This window comes from Micromys minutus (genome assembly GCF_963924665.1).
Source record: "Micromys minutus genome assembly, chromosome: 1".
In the NCBI taxonomy this organism is placed as follows: domain Eukaryota; kingdom Metazoa; phylum Chordata; class Mammalia; order Rodentia; family Muridae; genus Micromys; species Micromys minutus.
Genome location: NC_137969.1, coordinates 22973123 through 22994997, shown reverse-complemented (window position 1 = coordinate 22994997; position 21875 = coordinate 22973123). Strand labels below are relative to the sequence as shown.

The 21875-nt window shown below is 43.1% G+C and overlaps 1 protein-coding gene across 1 annotated transcript in view; it reads left to right on the top strand.

Annotated features, from left to right (window-relative positions):
• The window catches only part of STX18 (syntaxin 18), a 91371-nt gene that overhangs the window by 36224 nt on the left and 33272 nt on the right, over positions 1 to 21875 (top strand). The window contains exon 2 of the mRNA XM_080923171.1: positions 15174 to 15241. Within this exon, the coding sequence (XP_080779297.1) occupies positions 15174 to 15241 (68 nt within the window). The remainder of the gene's footprint in view (positions 1 to 15173; positions 15242 to 21875) is intronic.

Genomic DNA, 21875 nt, shown 5'->3' with positions numbered 1-21875 from the left:
ACTCTTTTATTTTGAATCAATAGTGTAGACAGTCCAAACTCATGCTTTATTATCTACTTAATGAATATTCATGAAGCCAGTCTTCACTGATGATTGAAGATACACTGGAGACATTACCATTATTGGCCTAATGACACAATACCGTTTTTTGCAAGACGTAAACCATCCAATATTGAAAAATTTGCTTCTTTTTGTTGGGAGTGCACCCCAAAAGGGGTGGGAGCAACAGTAACAAACACTTTCAAATTTAGGAAAGACATGTAAATTGGTTACAAATTTCTGGTTATAGTATGTACCAAGAATTCTCCTTTTTACAAAAGAATTATTTTGTTTATTTCTTCATTAGTATTTGTGAGATTTATCTGAGTGTGTGTGTGTGTGTGTGTGTGTGTGTGTGTGTGTGAGAGAGAGAGAGAGAGAGAGAGAGAGAACACATTTGTGTGTAGTAATTAGTGATGTTCTCTTCAACAGAGCTGGTGACTTTCATAAGTAAACACTTGAGAGTACATCTGTCTGGCCCAAAGCCTGTCATCTCCTTATGTTTTTAGCTTAGATGATAAAGTTGATATTAGTAAAAACTATAACAGTACAAACCTTATCCCAAGCAAGGCAAGGGTGTTGGAGGCTCAGGGGGCACACTTGAATTTTGTGTTTGGGCTGGTGCAACATGAAAGGCAGTACCAGCAGAGTAGGGGTAAAGGCTGTGCAGCCACAAACCAACTCAATTTGAATCCAGTTCTAGGACGTAGTAGCCGAGCCTTCTTGAGCCTTGATTCCCTGTGTGTGAACAGGGATAATGAATCTCCTCATGTGCAGTGACAACATCTAAGGTCACTAATCAGAATCAAGATGAAACTATACCCAGTTTACAGTGTTCCATGAGTGCAAGGGATATATTTGATATTAGTCATAGAATAGTAAAGCCGTTGTTGTTCCTGTCATTCCAGGGCTTGCTCAGTCAATACCAATTAAGTTGAATGATTATTTTTTTTTCTCCTAGTTCTCCTCTCACCCCCAGAGGCATGTTATAAATACATTAGCAACTGGAATACATTTTCCTTCTTGGTGGATTTACAGTGTTCCTTCAGCTTGAGCTCTGAAAAGGAAACTGGGTTCAAATGGGCAGAGTGGAGATGTGCCTTGTCTCTACATGCCTTGCTCCGAGTCAGGCCATGTTCTCTCTAGTGCCAAGCTAGTACCTAAATTTTGAACCTTTGTCCCCAGAAACTGTTCTGGTTAAGATGCTGATTTTGTGGAATTTGATTCTGTGAAAAACATAAAGAAGCCTGTGATCTTGTGAGTCCTACCTAGTACAGGTTACTTGGCAGTCTAAAGAGTTCTGCTTCCCCAACAGCTGTAAAATCACTCCTTAACCCAGCTACTTGAAACATCTGTTCTTTTTTTGCATTTTAAGTTCTTTAGCCTCCTTACATGTCAATGCAACAAAATATGACTGTTAAGTAATTTCTGCTAGACCTGCACTTCGGTTCTGGTACAGTATTCTTTAGCAAGGGCAAAGTTGGGGATAATGTGTATCTTTCTACCTACAGGTAAGTAGGCAGCCTCCTGAGTCAGCTTGAGAAGGGTATGTAAAAGTCATTAGTTTAAAAATTGTTAACATAAGTATCCTAGGCCTCAGCTCTTCTTTTCTAACAGGAAGGCCTGAGCAAGCCCTGTGGGACTGGAGGAATGTAGACATTGTCCTGGAAGGGGAGGGACAGATGAGACCACAGAGTCACTAGGCAAGGGCACTAGTAAGAATCTGAGCCTGAGGGTAGCAAATGAGCCAGGAAAATGATGGAAGAACTGTAGAGCTGAGTGACCAATTAACTGGAGCAATTTAGTAGGAGACAATGATCAGCTACGAGGCCTGAGCAGGCAGCAATAGCCTCACAACCTAGACAGGCTGACATGGGCATTCTAGAAGCAAGGTTGTTCTGCATGCAAGACAGATGAAGATGTGACAAGAGACAGGGATGAAGGATGAGGATGGAGAATCCCAGCAAGTTGTCTGGATAAGGGCAGGAGACCCTTATGTAATTTTGGATGAGGACTGATTTTGTGTGTGTGCCTTTTTCCTCTCTTGCTTCATTTGCTACCCACATTACTGCTTAATTGTCAGAGCAATGTTCATGGGGCAAGTCCCTCTGACTCTTAGTGCTTTGAAGTTTCAGTGGAATATAACAGATTGTTCTACCTTTCTCTTAGGAATGTAGAGAAAGGGTGAAGGGGGAAAAATCTTGATTTTGGAATTATATGTAGCAAAAACTTTAGAGGGATGTCATATAGCCACAGGAGCCTTGTTCTGTGCTACCTGCACACCTAGCGTGGTGTATGCTTGTTGACATCTCTGAAGGATTCCATGTGTTGTTGCTAGTTTGTAGTTTTTGATGCTCCTGGAGGTCTAGAAGTAGTATGGAGGGTTAATTGGTTGGGTTCCCATTTAAATACTAGTTCTAGTCTCTCTGAGCCAGTGGTAGAAACTGTGGATAATGTTCATTGAAAAGGTGATATGAACATGGGGAGTGTGCTTCATAGTGGACAGGCACTAGAGCTGGGTCCTTCACCTGTAAATAGGCATTATACTCATAAGACTGACTGTGAAGAACTGCCTGAGTATGCTGTAATTTTCCAATACAAAAGCTATGGGCTCTTTGGAGCTCAACCTGACTTTAGGGATCAGGGAGTGTAATTGCTGTGTTCATGGCTCTTTGCTGCCTCTCTGCCTGTGAAGGTTAGGATTGGACAAGTTGATTTAAGCTCAGTAAGGTATTTAAATTCTGTAAAGTATTTACTCTCTACCATGTGCAAATAGGAAGTTAAATACTTTCTTAACCAGGTGCAGTGGCACCAGCCTGTAGTTCCAGAACTTGAAGTGGAGGCAGGAGATTTGCTCAAAAAACAAAAACAAGCAAAAGACCATCCTTGCTCCTGCACTGATGGCTGCTTTCTACTCCCTTGCCTGCATGTTGTTGGTCACCCAGAGCATATTGCGTGTTTGTGATCCTCAGAAGAACCTCCCCTGAGCCAAGTATAAGGGTTTATTGCTTTGTAACAATGACCACTATATTTGACAGGGGGCTTAGGAGAGGCTAGGGAGGAAGCATATAGATCCTACTGTCTGCATGAGAAGAAGAAATAAAAACACACTAGGGTAAAAGCCAAGGAAAATCTCCTATTCTTGTTTCCTGTGGATATGGGGGTATTGGATCTTTGCTGCTTCAGTGCCTGTGAGAGGTAGGATTGGGCAAGTTGAACGGTGACAGCCCTGTTGCTACAATACTAGCACCGGGCTGTACTGAACTTATGCTGGGAAACTATAATGTGCATTACCCTTAGAGATGATTTCTAGATAGTTAGAAGCGCTATTTTTATCAACACGTTATAATAGATTTTTACATTACTACCATTTGTAACTATTACAGTTTGAATGAGCAGGGAAATCTCATTGGCACACAGTGAGCATTGCTTACCTGGAGAATATCTCCTGTGGAAGGTTAAGACTACAGTGGAGGCAGGAGGAAGCATCCCTTCCAAGAACCTCACTGCTGTCTCCCCATCCTAGTTAAAAAAGTCTTTTCTCCCTTTACTACCACTAAGGATTAACTTTAGCATGGTAGAAGTGAACATGCTGTGGTGTTGGCTGAATCCCAGGGGGACTGTCTGCTCTTAGTATTTAAAATACCTCAGTATATTCTGTCTCTTGCTGTACAGACCAATTCGTTAGAGACACCTAGTGAACTTCGTAATCTTTTGCTAAAGTTTCCCCTTGCAGGAGTCGAAGTAGAGTGGGAAGCAAATGCACTCAGCCTCTGGTGAGGCTGCTTCCCGAGGAATGAGTGTTAAGCTCTCTTAGTTCACAGACTTAAGCAAAGAGGCGTCTTTCTGGCTTCATCAGTTTTGATGATGGAAAAGCTCAAGGACTTGTAGCCTGCTGGCCTGGTGTTTACACTCTACTGTGTGGCCACTTCACATGTATTTCATGTCTAATTTATGACACGATCAGCAATATCTTTGTTTCCAAATGGCAAGTTTAAAAGTAGTAATGAGAATCAGAATGTGGCTAACTTTCAAAATAATGCATTATACAGAGAAAAACTTGAAACTACACATTTTAAATCTCATAAAAGCTAATCAAATTTAGTAGTATACATACTCCCTCTGCATCTGAGTTTCATAAGCCCTAGGAGCGCTGACAATGCCTGAGGAGTCTGTTTCCCACCCTTAAGCATACATTCCTTTTCCCTCCCACTCGGGAAGAGACTTCCAGAGGAGCCTAGAGACTACTCAGCCACCCCCTGGCTTCCCAATCAATAACCAGCTTGTCTTACTCTCCGGTGACCGAAGAGTCCACAGCATGTCTCATTGTCCTGTGTGTGAAATAGAAGTGGCAGAGTGAAAGTTAACTGGTGACACATGGATGGGCCTGGTGTTAAGAAATCGGGAATGGTGTTTTCCCAAGAGAAACAAAGTGGCTTCCCAAGAGGGATCCCCCCCCCCATACTGTTAGTGCTGAGTTAGGGTTGTTACTTCTTCGATCCCTGTTTTTCTGCTGTCTTACTCTTGAGTGCTTTTTGGATGCTATGTGTTTCACTTTCTCTTCTGTAGTCATGTTCCTGACCTGGTCCTTGGAAGGCTGGTCTAACACAGTTTGACTCATGGTGCACACAAGTTCAAGAGTTAATGAAATGTGTTTGATTAATTTATTACAGAGCGCTGCCTCAAGTTAAAACAGTTTTGCTCTGTGGAAAATTCTTTCTGTTCAAAAGAAGGTCCTTATTTCTAAGAGCAGAGCTCTGATTTTAATTAAATAAAGAGCATTTTCTGCAATTTTTTTTCTAAAAGCTTAAGACTAATTTCTATGGTTACTAGGGATATAAATCTCTAGATTGCTTTAAAACAAAGATTTGTGTTCAGGAGAGAGTTGACAGCTCCCTTTAAGAGAAGCTATTACTTAATTTTACTTTCCTAAGTTTAAACACATAAAAATATTTGTAATGATACCCCAAAGGCATCATAAAAATGTAAAATAATTGTACTCTAAAATATCTAAAATTACAGGAAATAGACCTCATTTTACAAAATGAACTAGGATTCATGGCTAGGGAGCTAGGGTGTGACACACTTCAGAACCAGGGTCTCCTGTTAGAAGGCTTTTTTTAATTATTAAAAAAACGGTTAATTATACAGACTTTAAAATATGTCTGTTCAGTTAGGAAATAAATCTTTTTAGTTTTGTTACTTTTAATTTGTTTTATTGTGTGGATGCCTTCAGTCTCCTGCGAGAGAAGTCATCTGTGTATAGAATTACGTGGGAGCCCTAGGTTTGTGTCTGTGACTTTGAATTAGCGTATTCTAAGTATCGTTCACAGAGGGCCCGTGCTCCGGGCCCCAACAGTGCTGGGGCACTACTCTCCCAAGGCATCCTTTCTCTTTCAGTGCACAGTGGGAGCTAAGAAACGGTTCAGCTTAGAGGTGTGTTATATTTTAATAAGCATACTATAAAATGTTTGGAAGAAAGGCTGCAAAAAGATTTTCTACTTTTTAATAAATAAAGCTAACCCTTCTTTCCCATGTGATATTGTGGTTTTTCTTTTGCTGTTTTTGTTTACCAAAATGTTAGCTGGGCCATATATAATAAAACATTCTCATCTCATTAAGAAAGCAACATATGACCTAAAGAGTGTTTATGCGAAAGATTAGATGTTTTGTGCAAGACGCTCCTGGGCCAGGAATGCGTTGCATTAGTTCCCATTTATATTTTCACAGCAAAATGAGGGGAAGAAACTCTGTACTCTCTCTCTTTTTCTCTTTTTAAGAGACAAGAAAATGTAGTTGACTGTGGGTATGAAATGCCGTGAGCTGCGTATTTGACATAAACATTGATCTTTGCATATGCACAGGAATCAGCTTTTATCTTTCAAGCAAAGCATTTCCCATAGTTTTTGTGGGTTTTTATTTAAGTTGGGAAAACTTTGAAAGTTTGTGTGAAAGTATAAATAAATTTAGGAAAGTCATGATTAGAGTTTGATAGTAAACACTCAGCAGCAAATTGGGAAAGTCTATTAAAGTCAGATGTAGCTTTTAATAATGTTTGCTCAAAAACTTACTCTCAAGAAGAGAGAAACAGTGACTTATGTGGGTTTGGAACAAAGGCTTGGCCATGATTCAGAATAAAAGCTGAATGTGAATTTTCTACACAAGGTTTCTGGTATTTTAAAGAGCCTTAATGATAGTTACAGGAGTGCCACAATACCCTTTCTTAATTTTAATAAGTACAGAATTCATTTGTATATCCATACATGTGTGTTCCAGTTTAAAGCAAAACAATTTCTAATAAAATTTAACATTTTTGCCGAAATAAACCTATGTGGAGATTCAAAGTTCTGCAATGAGGGAAAAAAGTAAATTTGTTTTGTTTAGTTATTGAAATGTACTAAAATATAGATATATAGGTATAGATAAAAATAAAATTTAAAACTTTGAATTTGTTTCAAATTCCAAATCTTTGTAAGCTTGACCTGGAAGCCAGTCCGTGCTCCTGCCTCCTGCTTGCGCTCTCGGGCTGGGAAAGCTGCTGTGTTTCCCCAGGGTCATTCCGGAGAGGAGGATGCTGCGGCTTGCCAGTTTTTACACAGGACCATCCGAGGAGAGCGGCCGAAGGTCTTACAGACCGTTTGACTCTTTCTCCGGAACGGGGCTGTGTGACCCTTACAGTGTGTGCTTATTGTTTGTTACATGTTGATAAGTTTTATTGCTTAACAGATTGAGACATGGATTTAAAGTGAAATTCTTTGTTATAAGAATAGAAATGTTTGTATTTGTGTTCTTTTAACATCTTAGTCATCTGAAAAAAATTGCTCAAGGAGGTACAAACTCGTCTTCCCTCAGTTCACTGTGGAAGCTTTCCCATGTGAGCTGTAAATATAAAATTTAAGTAGAGGTTTTAGCAGATTTTGTGTCCCAGTAAAATCGTTTTTGAAAGTACAAAACTTGAGTTTCCTTGATAAAGTATAGTATATATCTTTATTTTCCTAGCTGTTCTACTCCACCCTGTCAGGAGCCAAGTATTCTATCCTACTTGACATTTAAGTAAAGTTATTTTTATCAGGCAAGTTTTACTTTGTAACACTTGACAGTTGTCAGTTTGCTAGAGTTACTTAAGTTCTAGAAACCACTGGTTTGTTTTTGTTTTTTGTGTTTTTACATTTCCACTTTTTCAAAGAAAAAGTATTAGAATATTTTGTAATTTATTCCTTGAAACAGTACTTTACCCAGTGTGTGTGAGAGGGGGGACTATAATGAGGGAAGGGCATCCATATTTTTTGAGGACAGAGAATGATTAGGCAAGGCCCTGGATTTTCTTGGAATGCGGCATTGGTGCTGTTGGCAGAGGCCAGCACACTCATTTCATTCCCATTCACTCAGCTGAATGAGGACCGTGGAGCCAGCCTGTGGATCTGGTTACCAGACCCTCTCCAGAGCTTCCTGAGAGCGCGCACGCTCTTGCTCCGTCCTTTGCTTGCTTTTTGCTAAAGAGGTAGGCTATGCAGAGCAGAGCTCTTGTTATCGGAGCGGGTTTTCTGTTGAGTGTGAATGATTGGCATCTATCAGGCAGCAGAGACAGTACGTGCCTGTCCTCCCTCAGTACTGCTCACAGTTGCTTTTGCTGGTCCCTTGCTGATGTGAAGCAGAAACTGAACAAGGTAACAGTTCTGATGGTGAGATTAGAGGTAGCCAGGCAGACTGTCTCCTGGCTTTTAGAGACCCTCATAAGCTCAGGCCACCCCCTCCCCTTGTTTAGATATTATTTGCTCTTTTGAGTTTCGGATTACAGGAGCAATTGATCTGCATGACCTATCTTGAGAACTTTAACTCTGCAGTGGAAACTTAAACCAAATGTGTATCCTCAAGAGACAAATCTTCTTAGGACTAGGCTGCTGTCACTTTGATGTACTGTGCTGCTTGCAGGGGACCCATGCAGTAGAGAGCGCCACCTAGTGAATGCAACTTGTACTTGCTACTGTGGGTGATGAAAGGCTGGGAAATTGGTCTAATGCTCGTTTTTGGCTCACAAAGAAATGAATTTTTATCTTGTTCCTAGCAAATAAATTTAACCTGTGGCCAGGATTCTAAGAGAAATAGATGAAGAGCATTTGAATCTTATCTGTGCTTTGCCCACTTGAATTTTAATTTATGTTTGTTATTGCCGTCTTCATGCACAGTACCTCCCCTACTGCTGTAATTCATGTTTGTAGTGTGTGTGTGTGTGTGTGTGTGTGTGTGTGTGTGTGTGTGTGTAGCAGTGTTTAGTCTTCAGGGACTTCGTGGACTAGATAAACCCATTCTGTTGCTGCAGACTCCATTTGTCCTGAAGATGAGTATGAACTATTGATCACAAGTTGGCTCTGAGGTTGTGTGCCTCTGGGTGTGCTAGCTAATATGTTTACAAGTGACCATGAAAAAGTCCTGTTTTTAAAACCCATTTATACATTGTAACTGCCAGAGAACTCTTTAATGCTTATTTTTTTAATGACAAATTCTTGAAAAAATAGCTCTCTCTTTGATTTGTTGAATGACTGTAGACATTTGTTGATCTGGGCAGTGTGCTGGGCCTTCAGAATCACAGTGAACAAAACACTGTTCTAGCTTTTTAATCCTTGACCACAGAAGGGAGTGGACACCACGTAGGATGTGCAGTAATGGATATCGGATGTTTATCTGCTAAATATTTTCTGCTGTGGATGAAAGAAAAAAAACTTTAGCAACTGTTTTTTGAAGAAACCAATAAGTAAAATCAGTGGATCATTTTCACGAACTTGATGCAGGGCAGTAGCAGAAGGCAGCTAGTCTCTCTCTCTCTCTCTTCTTTGTCTTTTGGGCTCAAGTTTATTCCACGGAGTCCAAGTTTGGAAGTACAAAGGATTCAGAGCAGCAAGACATGCATTCTGGGGTTGAGTCTGGAGTCTGGATCCTGACTTTCCATTCATTAGCTGGATGACTTTGACAGGTTTCCTCATTTGGGCCGAGTAGGAAATGTGATCCTCAGTGCAATGTCTCTTTCACTAGAGCAGGGCAACTAATGACTCTGCATGGAGGTCAGTATGAGCAGTGGCCCCAGGAAAGTGTGTGGGAAGTCGGAAGAGGATGTGGTAGAGAGAGGCCTTGAGGGCAGAGGAAAGATTCTGGAGAGATTGTACTGGGCAGGACTGGTGGGTGTAGCCCATAGAAACCTGCCTGGCAGAAGCCTTTTGTCTGCTTGTATGGAAGACCTTGAACTATGGGGCCATGGGGTTGGAGAATCCCCACCCCTCTCATTGGTTTGGTTTCTCGGGGCCTCATCCAGAAAGAGTATCTCACCTCACTGCTTGAGCACTAGCATGAAGGGTGCATGGCTGTCCTTAGCATGACTCCCATGGCCTCTGAAGGAGCCAGTCTGTGCCTTTGGTTAGAAAGGCTAAGATGCTCTAGGGTCCACGTCATTGTAGTTGTGTGTTCTGGTCATCTTATACTCTGTTTGGTAGAATCACAAGAGACCATTGTTTTCACTGAACCACATGCAGCCCAACTGACAGACCACACCAAAATGGACTCATTCATGCTAGATGCTGCTGAACTGAACCAACATTTTAGTAAAGATAAATGTTTGTTTCTTTGGGTGCAGGAGATCCTAGTTTATCTGAATTAGTATGACAAGGTGACTCCAAAAGCAGTGTCAAGAAGCTCATTGTGGGCTGGTCTGGATCTATAGCTCAGGCTTCTGTTGCTGTCCTGCAAAAACCCAGTGAAGGAGAGTAGAGGCCAGCTCTTCATGAATGGCAGGCCAAACCAGTGTGATGTGCGGCATACACATGTGTTTTGTGTGTGAGAACAGTTGCCTTTTCCCTTTTCCCAGTCTTAGGCACTGCTCCTAGGGTCTTGTACTTGTGAGGCACGTGCTTTACCACTGAGCTAAATCGCTGCCTTGGTCTCCGGAGTGCCAGGATCACAGGTGTGTGCAGCAATGCTGAACCCCCAAGTTCCTTGTCGATTTCTTTTTGTTAAAATATAATTACAACACTGATGCTTTTTAGTTACAGTTATATGGCAAAATGATCAGAAGTACACATGACAAGAGGCCAGGAAAAAGCATGAGCATAATGAAGATGGAATTGTCAGCAGCACTCTTGGGAAAGTCAGCTGATATAAAGCCAGCCTGACTGAATGACTCAGGAGTGGGTGAGTGTTCTGAGTGGCTTCAGTGGGAACACTAAAGCCCAGACATGAGAGGCAGAAGAAGCTCCTGTCAACACAAGGTTTCCAGTCTGTTCACAGTGATTTGTGAAGCTCCTGATCTATATATTTAAGGTAATAAATATGGCCAAAGTCCACATATGTTACTTCAGGTAAATAATTCATGAGGATTCTGATCTTGTTTAGCCTAGAGAAAGGGAAGCAGCTGTTTGTGGAGAACACAATACCTAATTTTTTTTTTCTAGTCCTGAGCATTGAGCACAGGACCTAATACGTGCTAGGTAAGCATCTGCCATTTAGCTGTGTGCTTCAGCTCACTGAATTTGATTCAGAGGAATATATATATACTGTTTGAGGTGGAATAACTTCCCAAGAGGAAGTGGACTCCCTATGTATTGTCCTTCACAATTAGATGTTTCCCAGGCTTTCTAGGCCTGAGAATCCAGGCAGAGGGCAATCAGTTTCTTCTTTATGCTTTGGTACTATGTGTCTTCTGCTGAGCAAATAGAAAGGTCTAGCAAAGTAGAAGTGCCTGAGCTTTGGAGGACCTAGAGTGCACTAACCATCACCAGAGAGATGCAGTGTGGGGTGCTTGGAGAATGGAGGTGAAAGTGCTCTGTTTAGTTAGCATTAGGAAGAAGTTGGGCCCTGAAAGTATATATGGGGGGTGGAAGTATGTGGTATTTGCTTTATAACAAGTGCTGCTTCTGATTGGTGCAGTTGATGCTGTGTGTGGTCTGCTCAGCTTCTGCTGTACAGCAGTGAGTCCTTTAGTTTTGCATTCACACTAAGAACACAGCATGTTTGTTTTCGAGGGGCTGTTTGTTTGGGGGGGGGGAGCTAGGAGCTTTCTAATAGGAAGGAAGCAATACTTTTTAGGTTGTTAAGTCAGCTGCTAGTTCCCTGAGCTCTAGGTCACTGTGCCCTCCCACAGAACACATTGCTCATCTTTATTCAGTGTTCAGCCAGCTACTGTCTATCAGTCAAGACCCTGGGAAGTTACATTACAAGGATAAGACTGGAAAAGTAATCTCTGGTGTACATGGTTCTTGCCTGCTTTGTAGAAGATGCATTGAATTCTAGGAGCTGTTCTATAGTTAGAACAAACTGGTTCTCAGCCAGAATCCAGAACAGAGTTCCCAAACTGACAGCACTTATATACACAGCTGATGAGGATCAGATTCTGTCAGCTGGCCTCAGGAAGACTTTCACAGACACACAGAAGAATCACGGTGACACAGGTAAAGCCCCTGTGGACCCAGTAACTGAGTAGTCGTGATGGGAAAGACAAGGGTATGGACAGGAGCCTGCTGAGAGTCAGGCACTGAGGTGTAGGAAGGGGCAGCTCCTATAGCAGATACTTAGCAAGGTGAGTGGGCAGAACTCACAGGTATGGTTTATTGGTGGGTATAATGGAGGCCTGTGATTTTCTGACTTGGGACTTGAGAGAGAGGGCTTGAGAGAGGCTATCAAGTAAGTCTTTATGGTGATGGGACAACTGTCAGTGAGCCATGAGCCAGAGTAGGGTGGCGTGGTTGTTCTAGAGTCCTTCCAGGACATGCTTCCTTTGATGCACCAGTGAAGAGTCCAGAAGAATGCAGAGAGAGGTGGGCCTGGGTGGGTGGTTTGTGGACTTGTGAATAAAGTTGTGATTAGAATGAGTAGACCTGAAGTGGAAAGGGTCCAGTCAGGGGCTGAACTCCAGAAGAAGATTCTACAGCTTACTGCAAGAAAAGGGCAGCCCTCAATGGTAGTCATGCTGTGAAAGCTCAGGAGACTGGGCTGGTGGGGAGTGGCTGTGCTGTGAGGACTCTAAAGACGTCTAGTGCAGTGATTCTCAGCCTTCTTAATCTTGTGACCCTTTTATACAATTCCTCTTGTGGTAACCCTCAGCTATAACATGTTTTTACTTCAACTTTATAACTCTAATTTTGCTACTGTTATGAATTGTAATATAAATATCTGATATGCAGAATGTCTGATATGTGATCCTGTTGAAAGGGTTATTTGACCTCCAGAGGGGTTGCAAGTCACAGGTTGAGAACTGCTCTAGGGCTGCCACTCTCCAGAGTCTGCCTGCAGTGAGGGCTATCATTCAGTACTAGGAGAAAGTAGACCAGGGCCATAGTACCTGCTTACCTGTTACAGACTCCTAAGGAGCCAGCTGTCAGAGCACAGACGCTGTAGGTGACTTGTCTAGCGCTAGAAGCTTCTCTCCTGGGACCTTATCTTCCAGGGTGACTTCAGCAGGGTCCATGCACTCCACAGGCATGTTAGTCTGCGGTTTCTCAGACATTTAGTAATTGGTGGTGATTTACTTTTCAGTTACCCAGGAACCTGTCGCTGTAGCACATCAGAAGCTGTCAAGCTCTCACACCACAGCGCCCGCCATTCTGGCCATGCCGCACACTAACTGACGCAGCTCGCTGTGTTCACCGATTGAAGGACAAACAGACAAATAAGCAAATAAATAATGCTTTTGTGTTAAGGGAACTTTTTACTGTATGCCAAGTGACCCTACTGGCATCTCTTTAATCTTGAACAATGCTTGCTTCTTTCAGAGGCAAATTATGCAGATAGGTACTTATTGTTCTGAACTCCATCAAGTCTTTGTTGGTAGTCTTGTGTGTGCCTGCAGAACCGAGTTTCTACCATCTTGGGCAGGGGAAAAAGCTACCAGTCAGACCACTGCTGTGATCAGAAAAAGACAGCAACAGAGCAGCCATTCAGAGGAATCCCACTATTTTGCACAGGGCTTTTCTTTTTAGTTTATCTTGCTTTGGGTAATTTGCAAAGCACCCACAGAGGAGCAGATAGCCAAGATATTTAGTAGGTGACACATAAACAAAGCTGAGGCTTCTGCCACAATGTCAGATGGCAGCTACATTCCTCTAAGCACCTTTTGTGTCCACTCTGCCCAATGCCATATAAAAACTTTCCAAACTCATCCAGAGTACACGTGTAGGTGTAAAACAATGTCCTTTAAATTTTAGCCAGTGCATAAAAGTTAACTTGAAGGAATCCTTTGATCCCAAACTAAAAAACTAGAGAAGTTTAAAAGCCCCTGGGGGGAAATGGCACTACGTTTGAATAAACTGGTGTTGCTGCTGCTTTAAGGCTCATGCTGCCATCTAGTGGTCAGAAAACAGGTGTGCAGCTGATTCACTGAGAATTTTTGTACTCAATACACTTCTTGAGTAGAAAAAGAAACCCAAATCAGTGTGAAGGACTACATTAAAGAACTGGGAGTGGCGGCCATACCTTTAATCCTTCTTTTTGGGAGGAAAGACAAAGCAGATTCCTGTGGGTGAGGCCATCCTGGTCCATAGTGCATGTCACAGGCCAATCAGAATTACTTTACCAAATCTTACATGCCATGTGATAGATCATGCTTGTGCAGCTTATAATTTTTCCCCAATGGACTTAACAGTGAGATCTTATGATGCAGCTTGGATAAGAAATAGGAAGAACATGAGAAAGTAGATGTGGTAACTAGGAACCACGCCCTGTATGGACTCAGATCTGAGCTTGAGCCTGAGATCTGTGTACTGAGTATATGACCTGAGATGTGTTACGTTTCCTCTACGGAGTTCATGCCCACAACTGGCTTTGGGAACAGCGGTGATCAGTGCAAATGGCAGGGCCCATAGAACAAGACAGAGAATGTGTTTGAAAGTGTGTGCCACGGCCCAGTGTCAGACAGACTCCACCAGTGGTTGCTAAACACGTGAACATTCTGATCATACTTGAGATTTTCTTTGTGCTTTTTAAGTTCCCTAGAGCACCTTTCTGACCTGCATTTGTAGTACTAGTCAGGGCCCTGAGGGAAGCTTGACTAACCTTTCCACACATCTCCAGACAGATGTGATATGTTGTCAATGATAATGCTGGTCACCTTCATTGCTTCCTGTGCATAGAAATGTGAGGACCACTGTGCAGGCCTCCTGGGCAGCTCATGGTGAATCTGAAAAGAGAAGTGTTTGTATAAAAGCTAGGTCAGCATTTACCAGCATGCCACATGGGAGGTGTACCGAGCAAAGTGGAAATCCTCCTGAGTTGGCCTTTCCAGAAAACCTTACAGAGAATTAAAAGTTCAACAGATCTGTCAGCAAGAGCACAAAGGCAAGAATCTCGGTCTGAGTGAGCAGTAGTCACAGGACTGAAGCAGACCACTGCTGGCTTCTCTTCCTCTCAGAACATTTGTCCCCAAGGGCCTGAGTTTGAGTCACTGACATATATAGGTGTTTTTGGTACCAGGCCTGAAGGATCCTAGCCTAGGCCACCCCAGCAGTCCCAGACTAGGCTTCTTTAACTTGAAGTCAGCCATCTCAGAGTAAGAGTCCACAGTTGTTGCTTCCTGCTCATAGTGGGAGCATCTGTGAAGAGGTAGGGATCTGCTGGGTTTAGATCATTGTCTAGTGATCTCCCAGAAACCCTGATATATCTACAGCTTCAGCCTCAGGATCCATCCCCTCCAACATCTGTGAGAAGAAGCTATTGTCTGTGAACACAGATAACAATACACTCAAAAATACTACTCTTATTGGGCTCATGAGGTGTACTTTCTGTTGTAGTCTGTACTTTACTCAGCATCCTTACCTAGCATCATAAGTCACTGTAGTCAGAGGAAGAAGCAGCCATTGGTAAGAGAACAAGGCCTATGGTAGTAACTGTGAGATCGTAAAACCAAAGCTGTGTGTTTGGTGTGGTGGCTCATGCCTGTCATCCCAGTGCTCCATATGGAGACAGGAAGACTGCAAGCTCAAGACCATCCTAAGCTATATAGCAAGACCTTGTTTTATCACACACACCTCCCTGCAAAATTAGAAGCAAAGTTTCTGAGTTTGCAGCTTCAGAAACTCCTTGAAGCTGGGCTCTACTGTGTACTTGCTCAGTGTCCACCCGTCTATATAAAATGTTTCGTGTCTTTTTAATTGTAGATTTCTCACATTGGGAAGCTGAGAGATTTTCTCCTGGAACACAGGAAAGAGTATATTAATGCCTACAGGTAAGTGGTTTCCTATTTCCATGACTTTGGTGGCTACATTGCTTTCTGTTGTACAGTCTGTTCCTTTTTTGTCCCTATTTTTTTTTTTTTTTTTTTTTTTTAACTAACTCACACTTGTAATGGGAAAGGTCAGTGTCTCAGTTTGCTTTCTGTTGCTGTGATAACATCATGACCAAAAGCAACTTGGGAAGGAAAGAGTTAATTTCATCTTACACTTCCATATCAAGGTCTGTGGTTAAGGGAAGTCAGACAGGACCCTAAGCAGGATCCTGGTGGCAGGAAATGATGCCTAGGCCACAGAGGAACACAGGTTACTGGCTTCCATTTGTTCATCCCACTTTCTTATATACCCTGGACTACCTACCAGGGGAGATGCCACATCAGTCATTAATGAAGAAAATGCCCTACAACCTTGCCTACAGACAGTCTGATGGTGGCATCTTCTCAGTTAAAGTTTTCTTCCCAAGTGACTCCAACTTCTGTCACATTGATAAACACTAGCACTTCAGCTAGGCACTGGAAGAATATCTGTAGAGTGATGCAGAACACCACGGCAGGTTTGTACCAACACACTAGTCACATGGCATCAGCATGCCTTCTAATCTATGTGTCTCTGCGTTTTCTGCTTTGGAACATTCTTGTACCCCGTGTGTCTGTCACTAGGTCATGCTCCCCACCCCCTCCCGCCCGGCCCCCCGCCAGTTCTCTTTCTGATGGCAGCCTCCTTCTGATGCTTAGAGACAGAAACACGCCTCCCTGGCTGGGCCTTTATTTCTTATGGCACATCTCATGGGTGCTTCACTCAGCTCCTGGTATACTTATGGCTGCATTCCTTCTAGCGGTTAAGTTCCTAGTGAGCAACCGTTTGCTTACATCACCATCTGAGTAGATCAACTGTTGAGATGGCTCACATCCTCTTAAATCAAGCCTCCTAGATCCCTTTTGCCAGCCTTCCTGAAAGGCTCTAGGCTCCTCCTGGATGCAGGGCATGGCCAGAGGAAGTGCTTCCTATTTCCACACACCCGTTTCAGCTTCGCCCCTCAATTTTTATACCATATAGTATATGGAGGGCAGAGAAGAGTCTAGATGTGCTGAGACTTTAAACTGTGTCTTCTCATATCCCCCGACCCAGACAATTCTCTCCTATTCGTGTTTATTTCTCTATCATGAATCTTTATAACCTGAATCACAGTGTGTAATTATTTAATCAGTTTTGTCACTGTGTAAATTTTGTGAGGTCAGAGACCTTTATAGACCTCATTTATATCTCTACAATGCTTCAGCTTTGTGTTGCACTCAACCATCATTTCTCAAATAATACATGAGTGATCGACCCCTCATATCCCTGAGGCCACCCTTCTCATTCACAGGGTTTTGGCAACATCTTAAGCATTTTTGTTGCAACAGTGGAAGGAGTGCTATTGGCCCCTGGCAGGTGTAGGGCAAAGGCAGGCCAAGGGTCCAGCAGTGCACAGTCTAGCCTTCTATAGCCAAAGGGCAGCTAGCATCGACCCAGAAGTGGCTGCCTCATACTGCCCACACATAGGAGCATCTGTGAACACCTGCCCAGGGTCTTCCTGCTATTCTAGATGCTTTAGAGCACATCAGGGAGTAAAGTAGAAATCGGTATCTTCCTTATAAAGCCTTCATGCTAGAGGGTTGGCAAAGACTTTCTGGTGACAGGCGAATGCAGAACAAGCCATGGTGTGGTTGTACTGGGGATGTTTCCAGTTTTTTATGTAGTGTGGTTAGGACAGGCCCCTTAAGGCATCCTCTCAGTTGACTCCTCTGAAGCCTGAACTCCCTGGCAAGATCATGTCCATCCTGCTTTGGCTTGTTGTCCCTTCTTTCCATCAGTGGCAGAGAACTTGACAGTCCCTCTTGTGCCCTGTACCCCCATCCGCAATGCTTCTGAAATGCAGCTACACACAAGATTCCCATTGGTTTTGATGATTTGACTCTCCTTCCCTTCATTCACATACTTACCTGCTCCTCCCTAAGCCACAGTTCCATGTCATTGCCAAACATCAGAGTCTGCCAACTCTGTAAAGAGGGTTAGCACCTCAGAGTTTGTGGGCCACGTGTGCTTTCTGTCACCTGTGTTATTTGTGTGTTTTATTTATTACCTTTAAAACACAGAAACTATTCTTAGCTTCCAGATCACACAAAACTGGACCTGAGGGCTGGATTTGGCTGTAGTTGCCAACCACTGGTGGATGCCCTTCATCCTTACCATTTACTGTGCTGCATCCTCCAAGAGGAGCTCCATCGCCTTCTCCGTTCTCTCAGGCGTATTCACTGACTTGCTCATCATCAAATCCAGTGGGTTCTCTCAAATTATGTATAAATGGAGTAACACAGAGCACACATTCTAGTACCAAAACACTCATTTATTCTATTATTTTTTATATTCTATTATGCTGAATTATCATAATTTGGTTATCCATTTGCATAAGAAATAGGTGTTTCCAGGAAGTGCTGTGACTGAGCACCTTCTGAAGTCCTGTAAACATAAATGTTCATAAATAGCTAGGAGAGATTTTTAGTCCTTCACATGGCAGATGTGTGTTTAGCCTTAAAATAATCTCCCAAGCCAATGGGCAATACTTCTGACTATAAACTGGAATATCCAAAATCAACTATAAGGCAGTTTTGCAAGGCAGTTTCACACAGCCTGCCACAACAGTGTAGAGGTACCAGTGAGTGCTCCACAGCCACACCAGCCTCTGGCATGGGCAATTTTTTATTACAACCTTTATTAGTATGAAATAGCACCTCATTATTCTTCAAGTTAGTTTCTAAAGTGCCTCACGCCCTTGGCTTCATTACAGTGGGATTGTCCCTGATTGATCCTGATTGCACTGGATCTCACATCATAGAAGTGTTCAAGACCCTCTTAGAATGGCATAGTGTGTGCATGCTTGTGTGTGTTTACAGGAATCGTCTTAGATGGCTGATGTTATCCAGCATAGGGTCAGTGCTCTTAAAATACTTCCTGCTCTAGCATATGAGAGGACAGAGAACCCATGTACTGTCAGTGAAGACACAGTCATCTTGCTCTGAAGTTCCCTTTGGAACCTCCCATTAGAATGCACTGAAAATGCTTAGGACTAACTGTATCTTCACTGCCTCTGAATATTCCAATTTTTGCTTCTTTATCCTTAACTTGCACCATAGAACTTTGCCTGTTTTTTGTTTCTTTTGTATTATTTGTCTGTACTTTGCATCTGAAAAGTACCATAAATATTGTGTCAGTTTGATTTTTATCCCTGGGGCAAATACCTGAGAAAACAACTTAAACTTAGAGATGATTTGGTTTGTTTCCTGATTCCAGGTTTCAGGTCAAGGTCAGTTTGGAGTGTGGCAGGACCAAGTTGCACACCTCTCAGCAGCTAAGATCTGAGAGAAAAGGACAGCTACCCTCTTCAAAGACATATCTAGTGACACGTTCCCTCCAGACAGGCACCACTTGTCAATAGCTCCTTGAAGCTGCTTGTAGACCAACTTATGACTCAATACTATCATCTGGGGACCAGGCCTCCAATAGGCATTTGAGGGCCATTTCATAGTTAGTCCTCTGTCTCTATACACTCAACTTGTTTGTCCATCTGTGGGGTGTGCTCCACTAAGAACTAATGCGTATTTTGTCTCCTTTAGTCCTTGAATCCCCTCTCTTCATTTTTTCTGAGTGCCGTGCAAGTCCAAAAACAGACATTTTGCTTCTTGTCACGCAGGCAGACAACACTGTAAACAGGAAGGGCACTACCAAAAAAAAAAAAAAAAAAAAAAGTTCAGGAAGGCCCTTGGAGAAGGACATTTGAGCTGAGGTATAAAGGAAAAGGAATTGCCTAATGACCAAAGACACGAAGGAATTGGTGTGTGAGGGCCTGTACCAGCTGGGCCCTGGAATAGTGGCTTTTTAATGTGAAGTGAGTAGCAGTGCTGAGAGAAGCCTCCACTCAGTGTTGCCCTGCAGCTGAAGAGGTTCTGTGCCACCTGGGAAGTGAGGAATGCATTTGGCTAGAACGTCCAGAACAGCTACTGGCCTGGAGTCTAGTCATCAGCACACAGGAGCACTGTGGTGCAGGCATTCAGACCTGCCCTGGAGCAGTATGGTTCACTGTGGAGCTGACTGAACCATCAGAATCTGGTCATGATGTCACCACTAGCCTCTTTCTTGGCTCTGTCTATTATATGAAACAAGTGTCGGCACTTCAGTACTCTACTTTAAAAAAGCCCTCTGTGCAAAATGGCGATAGTTTATAATACATTCTTCAACAAGAAACTCACATCCCACGTGAATATGAGCAGTCTCTAACACTGTTCTCACATTTAACAAGCAATTTTACGCTTTTAAATGTCTTTTGTTTTGGTGTTTCAAAATATCTTGAGACATTATCCTGATGCACAAGACTGTTAAAGTCTGCTGTTATCTGGCTGGTGAACACTAGATGGCAGTGTAAATTTTATTTCTGAAGGTGTGCCCCTGTTTGTATCAGGTACTAATTCAATAGGTCACTCTCACAACTGAGGCTGCAGTCGAAATTTTATAGACCTTTCATGAAAGTCTTTTGTCCTGCCATTGACACTCTCACAGGCATGATCATTCCTGAGGCCTTTCAGGCGTCCTAGATGTGCATGGAGCACTGTGGTTGTGTTGTCATCTGATGGGACCTGAATCACCTAGGAGATAAGCCTCTGGGAACTTGTGGGGAACTATCTGAACTAGGTTAACTGATGTAGAAAAATCAACCTTAGCTGTAGGCAGGGCCCCTTCCATGGGATTTGAAATAGAAGAGCTGAGTGCCCTCTTTCATTGCTCTCTGCTTCCTGATTGTGGATGCAGCATGATCATCTGCTTTAGGCTTTTGCTGCCTTCTCTTCCCTTTCATAATGGAACCTTGAGCTGAGACTTTCACTCTTAGGTTGCTTCTGTCACAGCAACAGGAAAAGAACTGAAGACAGGCTCTCCCCATAAAGCCTCACAGTACAAGAACAACAAGGATTCTTATATGCCCAGAGTAAGCCAACTTCCCAGAAAAAGCTAAGACTATAAAGAGCATTGTGCTGAGGCTTGAGTGTATTGAATGTAACTACAAGCATGAGAAAATGTTGGCTGTTAACGCAAGATTTTGAATGAGTAAAGGATAAGAGAAAGTGCAGAGAGTCCATTCTCAAGCTACTTTTGTTAGAAAGACAATAAAATCCTGAGGTTTCATTCACATTAAAGTATAAAGGCTCCTTGGTAGTACTCCCATTGCCTTGAGAGCAGTCTGTCCAAGTAGATGATGAGTGAGTGCTATGGAAGGTGGTCTCGCCCAGGCCACCCCTAGCAACTGTTGAGAGTCTACAGAAGCTATCTTATCTCCAGACTTCAATGTCTTACTGACTCCAGGCTGGGTCTTGTCCACTGCCTATTTCTATACTGGCTGATAGTTAAGGTCAGTTTCAAGTGTTTAAAAGGTTGGAGATGAGATAAAAGAAGGTAACGTTTGCCACATTTGAAGTGATGTGAAATTCCAGTTTGGGTGCTGTTGTGACAATGGTGCTGTTATAGTAGAGTTTGAAGTTGATTGTAACAGAAGAAGAGACATAGCAAGTTTCCAGGGTTCCCAGAACTGCACAACTGACTGGCAACTCAGTTCAATCTACCACAGCCCCTAGCTTGTCCCTTCCCACAGTTATAGTAAATGCTAGGGCTGGTGACCAGGACTGGGACTTCAGTTTGCCAGCTGTGTAGCTTAAGCACATCACTTACCTTTGAGCAGCACATAGAACAATGTCTCTAAGGCTTCTTTACTCTTACCCAGTGCAGCATTTTATAGACATTCAGTCTTCTCTGCTAGCTCAGACCCTAGTTCTGCTGCCTTTGAAATAGCAAGGGGCTTTGGGACCAGACACACTTCTGTCCACTTCTCTGTGCTGCTTTTCTTTCTAATGAAATGGGAACCATGGTCTTTGGAGGATTGAATGAGGTCTGTGTGAATTCCTGGCACATGGGAATCCCTTGAGTGATGATTGAGTTAACTCCCATGAATGGTGATGCCCTGACCATCAAAGCAAGCCTGGGTCGGGGCAAACTAGGCCAGTGGGCAGAGCTTAAGACTGTGAGCTGGTTTGCGATATTATGGTCCTAAGCTAGACTTAGTCAGGTTAGTGCCATTGATTAGTCATGGTCCCTGGCTCCCAGCTAGCACAACCAGATCCCTTTGCTGGGAGAGAGGAGTAGAGGGAACCTCGCTGTCTATGGGCAGCAAGTCGAGGGATGAGGGTGAGATGGGGATTGAAGCTAGGTACATGTCCAGTTCCTCTGGCTGGAGTACCTACTCATGAGGGAAATTCCTGCTCCTCTTTTAGGATGGAGGAGGGAGAGACCAGGGTTCACTATGGGGTAGCCAATACACACAGAAACGCCAGGACAGGGGCATAGGTGTCACCATACCATGCTGTCCATGAAGACGAGGGAAAGAGTCCCTCATCCGCTCCCACCAAGTTCTCCTTCCCTAAGGTTGTAGACCATTGCCAGCCTTTCAGCTTTACAGCCCCCCTCCCAGTGCAATGTGCTGGCCTTGGCCTGTTTCTAGGAACATTTTATAAGCAGTGTAATCACAGAATTGAAAGAGTATGAGTTGAA